Below are 12,193 nucleotides of genomic sequence, written 5' to 3' on the forward strand. Positions count from 1 at the left end.
TATCTACGATACATCTAGTATTCAAGACATGGGCTGGACCAATAAAAAGTATTTGGGATAACTCATATGATGAGGGAATATAAAGTGCTCTTGCGTTTGCATATACACGAAGCCATCAAAACTCTGTTGTCAATGTTTTGTCTTCTGTGCCTGTATTTAAACTGGCTCACTCATCCTTGAAAACAAATCCAACCAATGTAAAATTTCGATATTTACTGATGAAAGATCTGAGAAACATAAAGTTCCGAACAGGTGGCTGATTTTTAACATTCTATGCTTTTTTTATTGCCATGGCAGGTGGACAAGTATATAGGTCACCTGATAGTAAGTAGTCACCAACGCCCTTAATAGACATACAGAATACAAATACATATACAAAATACATTGGCATTGAAAGAAATGTTAGCCATCGCTTACATCGCCAATGCGCCACCAACCTTGAGAACTAAGATGTTATGTCCTTTGTGCCTGTAATTACATTGGTTCACTCACCCTTCAAACCAGAACGCAACAATACAAGTATACAAGTAGAATATCTGATGAAAGGATGATACCCACCCAGACGAGCTTGCACAAAGCTCTACCACTAGTCAAAACCTAGCTTCTGTACCTAATAATGATTTTGACTTTGAAGTAACTTTAATTAGATATGAAATTATATACAATAGTACTATTATGTTGGAGGTAAATAAATAATTTGTTTTTACACTGCTTTATACATAAAAACGTGTGATAATCTTTAGGAAAGTACTCATAAACATCGAACTAAACATAAATTTGCTGGACATATATATTTGAGATACTGTTTATAGAAAGCAAGATAAAATGTTCTGAAGCGTTATACGGACGGAGTGAACTAAATATACCTTATCGTATGATGCAAGCTGATGTAAAGAATATTAGTTCAACTAAATTCCGTTCATTTCATTTCACACGATATCCATTGCCGGTTGTGTATCGCATATGTTTATAATGGCACATGTTGAACCGTCGCAGTAAATCGGGCTGATGGTTTAAACCATCGTTATAATTTACGAGGTGAGAGGCGAACTCCCAGTGGCGGAATTTATTCATGGCTGTAATAAAATCTGTCGTGCGACAGTCCCCGGGACGGCCAAGCCGACCAGGTTAATTCCTTTTTGAAATTTAGTACGGGAGACGACTTGGCAAGGCTTTTCTCGCTAGATATTAAATTATGTGGAAGATAAAGATTTTGGAGAACTATCAAGTTGAAGTAAATTATTGTCGTCTCATCTGGTGCCAAGCAGGAAACTTAGTTCTTTTAAATTCTCTAATACCTTTGTAATTCAGAATGATTAATCAATAATCTACTAAAAAAGATATTAGGTAGCTTTTCGTTATTAATTAACTCAGCGTTAGGTTACTTCTATAACAGTACATATTTTACCTACACAGAACTAAAATTCATCAGAAGGGCATGATGCCCTGGACGACGGGTCTGCCGTCACGCGTGATTTTTTATGGGTTATTGGATTGTTCCCAGGAAGGGTCTATCTCAATCCGATTTGTGAGGGTCGAGTAAAATATCTATGGAAAAAACTTAACTTGATCTTGCAAACCATATCATTGAAATACTTGCATAAGTTTTTCATACCGAAAACGTAAAAAAGTAAACTGTCTGATTTGAGCCTCATCTTTTCTTGAGGAGAAAGTTTTGGATGAACATATGGCAGAACTTCATTCGACACAAGCAGGTTTTCTCACGATGTTTACCTTCATCGCCGAGCACGCAATGAACTGTAAGATTCACGTGTTCTGGACGATGTGGCTATCTCTCTTTTAGATTCCTTGTTTTTATTACCATTGTTAATGTTTTTAATCCGTTACAGTAACCGCACAACATGCGGTGGCTTCAGCGCGCGGTGGCGTGCACGTGATCAGCTCTGGCAGAATGGCGGCTCACGTTGCGCTATTCCTTCTCCTCTGCCTCGTCCACTGCCACACCAAGACCGTGCTGCAAGATAAACTTGGTAAGTGTATTTATTACTATTAAGTTTCATATCACGCAAACATCAAATATCTGTAACGAAAGCAGGGGAATTAATCTTATACTCACATTCAAAAGGTTATGAAGATGAGTAAATTTCAACCAGTGCGATGGTTCTAGTCACAATAATATTGCCCTAATATTATATTATTATTAAATAAATAAATTTTAGTTATTTGTGCATAAATATTTTTCATAACTGGTAACAGTTTCTTGAAAAACGACAATTATGTTTAAATTAAAAAGAGGAATAGATGAATTTCAACGTTTTAAAATAATACTAAAGAATCAGATCAATTAATTAATATATTCAATCATTAACGAGTTCTCCTTTAGCAAAGGTAAACGGGAATGTTAATCAACAATCCTAATATTGAAGGCGTTCGCAATGCCACTTGGGATCAATTGATGCGCGGAAGGCATCTAAATTACTACACCTTAACAGATAAATGTATATACAATTGTTGATATGTACAAATTTCATCCTTATATCTTTACTAATAAGAGTCACAATGTTTGTAATATTATGTCTTACGAGCCTCTTAGTACTAAGCTGCATTAATTAATATTTATAGTGTCGTTAAACATGCCAAGTACCATGTTCTGTTGATGCGCTTATAAATTGATTTAGCTTGCGTTTACTAAGACTGAAGGTTCAATTTGCTAGTTAGTATTAAGTCAAAGATTTAATTATATCGAGGAAATATAATTTGTTAAAAATATATAGTTACAATATTGCTTTTTAGCCCTTATTATTTTGAGAGCTGTAAAGCACCTCATAAGAAAAGTTATAAAAGTGCTTAGTTATTTTCTCGTTCTTCTAGTTGTTCACTTAAAATATATCTTATTTGAGCTAAGTTTTCTAAGTTATCACAGATGATATCATTTCCAGCATGAGCTGGTTCAATTTCACGTGACGTTTCAAAACTTCGAACCCGTTCCAAAATTATGGCTCAGCTCTGGAGTTACTTCCAAATCTCATTACTTGGGACAGGCAAATTTATCCGAGCTGCGGGTCTGGCTTACTCTTCCTAGTTTACTTCCAAGAAGTCTATTTGTAAGATATTATGTATAAATTGAACTTTTATATTAGTATTTTAATTCATTCGTTTGAATTTCGTATCATTTCAATTTATTTGATCATAATTACGTTTCAACTGAAATGCAGTTTCTGAAAACTTACTTTTCAAATGAAAAATCTTGATAGCGAATGCTTTGGTATATATGTATCTATCTACAAGTTCACAATGTAAGTTATAGCTTAGTGCAATACAATATCAATATACTGCACATAGTTCGGTGGCGATATTACGTGGCGTGGTATCGGGTGCATCAGTGGGTTAATTTAGTGTTACGAGGCTTATTAATACAGGTCCTTGTCAGGCCACCATGCGGCTTAATGTGAACGCCTGGCAACACGCCAGCAATTGTTGATAGGGACGTGCAACACGGCTTGTGTACTTAAATATCCCGGTTTGGTGTCGATTAGTAAGCTAATATTTGCCGCTAATAAGCTAGTATTGACTATTGTGGATAATTACAATGATAATGGCGTAGAGAATTATTTATAGTTGCGGGGTCATGTGGATTTCAGTAATATTTTTTATGTAAATCTTTTTGTGTTTAAAAATGCAACATAAAGCTTGCTTCATATCTAATTTTGGTAAAATCAGTTCAGTAATTTCCCCTTGGAAGCTTAACAGATAGACAGACAGGCCGATAGGCGGAGCTATTTTCGCATTTATATTATTAGTATATATCATGAAAGTAATTAATTTGCAGTACAAAAAAAATGTGTAACACTCGACACAGTATTTGCTGCTACTATTTAAATTTCCAGTAATTACCAATCCGAGTGACCAAATAGACCGACGTACAAAGTTGTGAGTTGACCGTTCCAGGTTAAAAGTGGTTAAAAGCCATAAAAAGGCGGCGGAGAGATTCCGTGCGAGCGATCAAAGCCCGCTCGTTGTATAATACCTACAAGTGGTGTGGGTACACTTTTGCGAGCATAGAGCATGTTGTAGCGAACAAAGCGATTTTTGCTATGGGATCATAGTCTCCAAGTCTCTAGTGTAGGTCAAGCTTTAAGTTTTATGAAAATTTGTTTTTTTAAGTATTTTTGTATTGTAGACCATACTGTGTAATATAAATCATTAAATATTATATTTTTGTCCAAAATACGTACATACGTACAATAACAAAATATAAATACAATATAAGTTATTTTTTTCAATAAATAACTAACTTGACTAACTTTACTTGCACTTTAAGTAGCATTAGGTCTTTCTTAAAAGCACCAGGTGGTCTGCGTGATGTTATAATAAATTAAAACGATGCAGTAAAGAATAATATTACTCTTTGCATAATTTAACCCAATTTAAACGAGTTTATGATTACACGAAGACATTAACTTCGCAGTAACGACTCGAAGCTTCAGATATACAAAACAGATGGCACCCGAGTGGTTTATGGGTTAAAAAAAATTCTAACTTGAATTACGATTGTGAATGTCTGCTTTTATTACTCCTAAATGCGTTGCGGCAGTCGCTCGATCGTTTTACGACCGTCGCGTCGTACTAAAAAGTTTTACAAATTTTATCGCATATTTTTCGCAAATTTTCAATATCGTTCATTAATTTTATAAAGCTACCTTCGAATTTATTACGCTCATTTAGAAATACGCCATAATAAATACTTGATGTTACTTCAAAAAAATTGTGTGGCGGCTCAGCTGTCTAAGAAAATTAGAAGATATTAAATTGTTGTTTTTTGTTCCACTTAAGAACAGCGTTGTTTTCATCTTGTTAATAATTAATGAGCTTCAAATTAAATTTGATTTAAGAAATAGATAAAATAAGTTTAACGAAATCAAAAAACATGAGATACCTAATATATATAAAAATATTGTATATCGTTTCGCAAATAGCAATACTATATCCTGCTCTGATTTAAAAGGTAAGTGAGCTAGTGTAATTAATGGTTAATCTTAAATAACATGTATCGGTATGTAATTTGTTACTGTTTAATTTTTCATTATTCATTTTATCCACTTTGTGCTTATTGATGATCAATTACTATATCACAGTTAGCTTAATTTTATGTATGTATTTGTGTTTTAGTGTTTGTATTAAAACTCATATTAGAAAATATTAAGAAATAATGCTTATTATTCAATCAATCAATCAATCAACAGATAATCGTTGTCCACTGCTGAACATAGGCCTCTCCCAAGGTGCGCCAAAGCTCCCTGTCCTCCGCCTTCCGCATCCAGTTGGTGTCCGCCACCTTCTTAAGGTCGTCGGTCCACCTGGCTGGAGGGCGCCCTACGCTGCGCTTGCCGATTCGCGTTCTCCACTCTAGGACTCGTCTGCTCCAACGGCCATCGGTCCTACGACATACGTGACCAGCCCACTGCCACTTCAGCCTGCTAATTTTGCAAGCTATGTCAGTGACTCCGGTTCTTTTCCGGATAATCTCATTTCTGATCTTATCCTTCAAAGATACTCCGAGCATAGCTCGCTCCATAGCACGCTGAGCGACTTTGAATTTGTGGACTAGTCCCGCAGTTAGTGTCCACGTTTCGGCACCGTATGTCATGGCAGGTAAGACGCATTGGTTGAAGACTTTCGTCTTCAAACATTGCGGTATAGACGACTTGAGGACTTGACGAAGGTTGCCAAATGCTGCCCATCCCAAGCGAATTCTTCGATCGGCTTCCTTCTCGAAGTTGTTCCTACCGACTTGTATTATCTGTCCTAGGTAGGTATATTCACTAACAACTTCGAGAGGTTTCCCCTCGACGTATATCGGTCCCGGCACGACATGCCTATTGAACATGACCTTGGTCTTGTCCAAGTTCATACCGAGACCGACACACCGGGAAGACTCGCCTAGGCTACGCAGCATTTCGGTGAGTTGTTCCAGCGACTCTGCTATGATGACGATATCGTCGGCAAATCGAAGGTGTGAGATGTACTCGCCATTTACATTGACTCCATACCTAGTCCAATCCAGCGTTTTGAAAACGTCTTCCAACGCGTTGGTGAACAGTTTCGGGGATATTACATCCCCCTGTCTCACCCCTCTGCGCAGTTGGATCGCCTTCGTCTTACAGTCCTGGATGTGGACAGTCATTGTAGCGGCGTTGTACAGACATCTCAGTACCTCGATATATCTCCAATCGATATGACATCTCTGCAATGAGTCGAGCACTGCCCAGGTTTCGATGGAGTCGAAGGCTTTCTCGTAGTCCACAAATGCCATACACAGCGGCTGATTGTACTCTTCGGTCTTCTGCACAATCTGCCGAACAGTATGGATGTGGTCCACGGTGCTGTAGCCTGATCGAAAGCCGGCTTGCTCTGGGGGCTGGAACTCGTCAAGTCGTCTGGCGAGACGGTTCGTGACGACTCTGGAGAACAGCTTATACACGTGACTCAGGAGGGAGATTGGTCTGTAGTTTTTCAAGAGGGTTTTATCACCTTTCTTGAAAAACAGTACCACCTCACTCCCGCTCCACGTTTCCGGGGTCTTGCCATGTTGGATGACGGAATTAAAGAGGCTTGCTAGCTCTTTCAGGACCGGGGTCCCGCCTGCCTTAAGCAACTCTGTTGTGATTCCGTCATCTCCCGGAGCTTTGTTGTTTTTAAGCTGTTCTAGAGCCGCCCTAATCTCTCCTTGGTCAACGACCGGGAGCTCCTCGGAGTAATGGCGCATAAGAGGGGCGCGCTGGTCATCAATACTGATTCCCACGGGTTTATCCGATCTTGAAGAGAACAACTGCCCATAAAACCTCTCTACTTCTCCGATAATCTCAGGCCTAGAGGTAACGACCCCACCATTTTCAGTTTTAAGTTTTGTCAGACGCGGCCTCCCAAACTTGCGAGCGAACACTTTCGATCCCCGATTTTGCTCAATCGCAGCCTTGATGGCACGGGTATTGGAGCGTCGGAGATCGCGTCGCGTCAGCGTTTTTATTGTTCGATTTAAGGCCTTATCTGACAAAAACGATGGTAGTTCTCGTCGTTTTTTCATGAGCTCGAGTGTCTCAGCAGAGAGTTTTGGTGCGTTGTCTCTTCTCTGTGGCGGAAAACACTTGCGGGATGTGTTTTGCAGTATTTTGACCAGCGTGTCGGTTCTCTCATCAATGCTGCTTATGGTTTCCAACGCGGAGAATTGATTTTGAAGTTCCATTTGGAACTTTTCGGAGCCTTGAGCAGCTTGGAGCATGGTAGGTCGGAGAGTAGACCTCATCATTCTCGATCTTTCGGCTTTTAAGTTGATATTTAGAGTGCCTCGAACCAAGCGGTGATCACTTCCGGTATTAAACCTGTTGATCACTGAAACATCTCTGAATATGTGCCTTTTATTCGAAATGATAAAGTCTATCTCGTTCCTTGTCACGTTATCGGGGCTTCGCCAGGTCCACCTCCTCTGAGGCTTCTTTTGAAAGAAAGAATTCATCAAAAAAAGCCCCTGCACTTCGAGAAAGTTTACCAGCATTTGCTCCCTGTGATTTCTGCAGCCCAAGCCGTAAGGTCCGACTTTTGATTCACCGCTATCTTGTACTCCCACTTTAGCATTAAAGTCTCCCATAACAACATTGTAGTGGGCCCTCGAGGTGTCGTTGAGGGCCTTTGCGATGTCCTCGTACATCGCTTCGACCACATCATCAGAGTATGTCGAAGTTGGCGCATATACCTGTACAACCTTCAGGGAGTACCTGTCGGAAAGTTTTAGGACAAGGTACGCTACCCGGTTCGACACACTACTGATTTCCACAATGCTGCTAATGAGATCCTTTTTGACTAGAAAACCGACACCACCCTGGGAGAGGTTATCACCTTCGCGGAAGTAGAGTAAGTTACCGGACTCTAGAGTTATCGTGTCCTCCCCCTGTCTTCGGACTTCAGATAACCCCAGTATATGCCAGTTTATATGACTTAACTCTACTTCTAATTCGGCGAGGTGATGGTCCAGCCTCATCGAGCGTCCGTTATACGTTGCCATTTTCAGTCGCTTTATACGGTAGCCTGCCGTGAACCGGTGATTCTTAGCACCCCCTGCCCTGCCGATACCGCGACCGCTACCTTGGTCGGGCCTAGCGGGCTTGCCGGTAACTGGGGGCCTTTTTTTGGGCGCATCTGCCATTTAGGGAGGGGTTTGCCCATACTCGCCGCGCTGGGCAGGCGTGTTGGCGAGCGCAGTAGGGGGTAAGATGTTTATGGGAGGGGGGACGCTGCTGCCCATCCCCCCTTTTCCCCGTCCCTCAGTCGCCTCTTACGACACCCACGGGATGAGATTGGGGGAGTACTATTCTAAGCCGGTACTCCACGGCTTATTATTCAGTGCAATCTTATATAAATGATAAAAAAAAACTGGGAATTAGTATACAGGACTAACAAATACCATAGTTAATAACCGTAGTTAGGCTTTATCAATAAAAATATTGCAAGTATATTTTATTTGACAAAAGCCTAACTACGGCTTTTCTTGCCGGTTCTTTTCGGTACAATCTGCATTCCCAACCGTTAGTAGCATTATTGTTTAAGTCAGATAACTATATCCCAACCATAACGTACAGAAAATCCTGTGAAACAAACTTGTTTTTAAGGAAATAATTGAGCCAATTATAATAAATTTTCTAATAAAATAAACTCTTGAAGTCGACAATGCTTAAGCGCTTATTAAGAGGGATCAGTTTTAAAAACAATCAGAATTTTCTTTAATCATAATTTTATTTCGTACTAATATTGACTGTCTCGTTATTTGTCTCACAAGGCCCTGGATTTTTATTTAAAACTAACCTTTTTTGTGAACTTATTCAAACTTTGTCTATGCTTGCTCAATCTCGAAGCTTTATTTTCAATTTAATTTCTTGCTCGTATGGAGTAAGTAATCAAATAATTATTTTTATTATTTATAAGTTATTTATTGTGAATAAATCTTGAATATTATAATAAAAGTAGAAACGTGTAAGTGTACAGCTTTCTCTCTTATTCCGGTTTGGAGTCAAATTTAAGAATTATAAATATAAACTAAGCATATGAAAGCAGTGCTGCTTGCCTGCGCTGGATTATGGCAACAGTTTATATGCTGTATATTTTTTGAGATATTGCATAACTAAAAACAATTATGTTGCCGTAATAAGTATAAAGTTCATAATGTTAAACAATACTAAATAATTCAGTCATATTTTTTTGATAAGAATAATAAATCATATAATACAATTTATTTATAGCATTATATATTTTATTTAACCTATTTCATCAGTTATTATAACTGTTAATTAATTTTACAAATAAAACATATTTAAGTGAGTCTTTGTTCATGAACTATCCGCGATGATTCACAAAACAAATACTAATAAAACTGAAAAAAATCTAACATACATATCTTTATCACGCTATCGTTGATCATAAATTAATATGAATGAGCAATTTTAATTCCAAATATCACTTAGCACAACTTTTTAAGTCGGTTATAAGCATGTATAACAAGAGTAATGCCTAAATGGCGTGATTGAAAGTAATTTTAATATTGTCAGAATCTCAGGGCTTTTTACATAGCTCGATTTCAAATGGTACGCTTTTATAATATGGGCAATCGTATTTAAATCGTACAATTTGAAAAAGCCTTCTTCTGTTACATTGTCAGGATGTAAATGCCTTTACTGTCATCTGATTTTAAATGGTAGCTCTCTGCAATCTATATATCTAGTAAGTCAATGACCTTTATAGAATTGACATGATTTAATGATGTGATGATAAGAAACTAGCGGCTCAATTCAGTTGTATGTCGTGTCCCCGACACGTCTCAAGAACTGTAATTGGCAAATACAGGGTTTTATGACTGAAATTTTTTGTCAATTATTCTTATAACGTTGATAGGTTTGTTATTTTATTTATAATATAGAAATTGGTGGTGTGAGAAATATTGACTATTCCTTGCAACAATGCGAACTAAGATGTTATATCCTTTTGCCTGTCGTTACATTGGCCCTCTTTTCCAACCGGAACACAATAACATTAAGTATTGCGGTTTGGCCATAGAATATGTGATGATTGCTTATTTCCTGCTGATGGATAATCACTAACTTATATATAAATTGATAGTGTTTAAAAAGTATTCCTACGCAAAATTATAATATCAACTGGACAAAAACATAAAAATACTCATCAATTCAATATTCGTACAAGCTATAACTTGCTCTTAATTTAAAATTTATAAAACCAATTCCATGTGTACTTTGGAACATTCCCCTGTGTCTGAATTTTCGATTTAAAATTTTAAACCAAAACACAATCAAATCGATCAAATACTCAAACACGCAAAGTTCGTATCAGCTGTTTAACAGAAAACACCACAAAGAGCTGATTACTAAGTTAGAAACTATCCGCAGTCGCAGTCTCGGTGAGCACGTCCCGACGGTAAATTCAAAGCAAGTAACGCTTAAATAAAGAAGAATCGTTTTGTGTGCATCCGATTCAAACTGCCCGCTTGGAAAACGTGAGTTACGTTTAATTAAGGACCATTTAATGCTCTATAAAGCGCTAATACGCATTTAATTGCTCACTGTCCTTAATACACTTCCTTATTTCATTGGCTATCGATTAATCTGTTCAGTAAAAGGTCTATTCAGAGAAAATGGTTGTAAGCTTTTGTGGCCAGCGTTATGGCTCATTTATTAATTAATTAGTAGTCAATTATTATTATTTATAATACAGGTAGGCGGATGGGCAGATGGGCCACCTAGTGGTAAGTGGTCATCATTGAGCGGTAACCGTTGCACAAAGACCTACCACAAATTATAATGTATGAACAACCTCAAAATTTCTCGTAGAAACCGATCATAAATATATCAGAAAATCATATGACATGGATTATGATAATTATAATATATAACAATAAATGACGCACTCATGAAAATAACTTATCAGTATAAGTTGATTTTCAACATTTCACGAGTGAAATATGAATATGAGTTTTTAAAGAATACATCTTTAAACGTATCCTTGGACTGTGAGAACGCTACCTAAGGCGTGATCGCCTTATAACACGCATTGCCTCGCAGCATGACATTAACACGCAGACAATCTTGATCGTCTAGATAATGCCTTTTCTTCCTCACTTGGGCAACTAGTTTCATTTATTATACTATTTTTACTAGAGAGAAACATGATAGGTGATTTTTTTTTATACAGAGGTCTGATCTTTTTTTTTGTAAATATAAGACGGTGCAAACGAGCTTGAGGCTCACCTGATGGAAAGTGACTACCACCGCCCATGTAAACCTGCAACACCCGAGGGTTTGCAGGTGCGCTGTAGGTCCTTACGGAATTTTCTTGAAGGTTTGTATGTTATATCAGTTCGGAAACTTCTCTGGCGAAAGCTGGTTCCACAGAGTGGTTGTACGAGGCAGGAAATGCCTTAAAAATCGCCTTTATTGATTGTGGTTGATAAATATATATTTCATCGCTCTTTTAATAAATTTAAACTTAATAACGTGAATATTTTCGAGATATAGCTGTTATTGGTTTTATTATTTATTTATTTTTTATGAAGTAGTGATTATTTTTTATTTTCTCTTTCTCTCTCTCTTTCTTTTTTTTATTTTATTTATTTTTTTATTATTGCTTTTGTTTTTTCGACTTCTTTGAATTTTTGTCTTTAATATAATATGTTTTAATTGAATATGAAGAAACTATTGTTAAGTTTTAATATTTCTTATTTCATTTAATATATCTCTACCGTTTATTTCCAAAATAGATAAAAAGTCCTTCGTTTTGTTTGCCCTGAACATTTTGTTCATTGAATCGCATTAACGCTGATAAGAATCGCTTAATCGACTTTACAGCTATCAATCGGTAGTCGAAAGTAGGTCGAAGTGACCCAATATCTTTAAGTGCCGCCGATTGTATACTTGTTACTTATAAGCTACTACATTAACCTGGTAGGGCTTTGTGCAGGCCCGTCGGGGTGGTTACCACCTACTCATCAGATATTCTGTCGCTAAGCAGCAATACTTAGTATTGTTGTGTTCCGGTTTGAAGGATGAGTAAGCCAGTGTTACTACAGGTACAAGGGACATAACATCTCAGTTCCCAAGGTTGGTGGCACATTGACAATGTAAGGAATGGTTATTATTTCTTACATCTCCAATGTATAAGGGCGGTGGTGATC

At 37.6% G+C, this 12,193-nt stretch overlaps 1 protein-coding gene across 1 annotated transcript in view; it reads left to right on the forward strand.

The window, feature by feature from the left end:
* LOC126781206 (nephrin) overlaps positions 1-12,193 on the forward strand; it is a 440,964-nt gene that overhangs the window by 91,885 nt on the left and 336,886 nt on the right. The window contains exon 2 of the mRNA XM_050506069.1: positions 1,851-1,991. Within this exon, the coding sequence (XP_050362026.1) occupies positions 1,913-1,991 (79 nt within the window). The 5' untranslated portion in view covers positions 1,851-1,912. The remainder of the gene's footprint in view (positions 1-1,850; positions 1,992-12,193) is intronic.

Source organism: Nymphalis io, chromosome 3, assembly GCF_905147045.1.
Source record: "Nymphalis io chromosome 3, ilAglIoxx1.1, whole genome shotgun sequence".
Classification (NCBI taxonomy): Eukaryota; Metazoa; Arthropoda; class Insecta; order Lepidoptera; family Nymphalidae; genus Nymphalis; species Nymphalis io.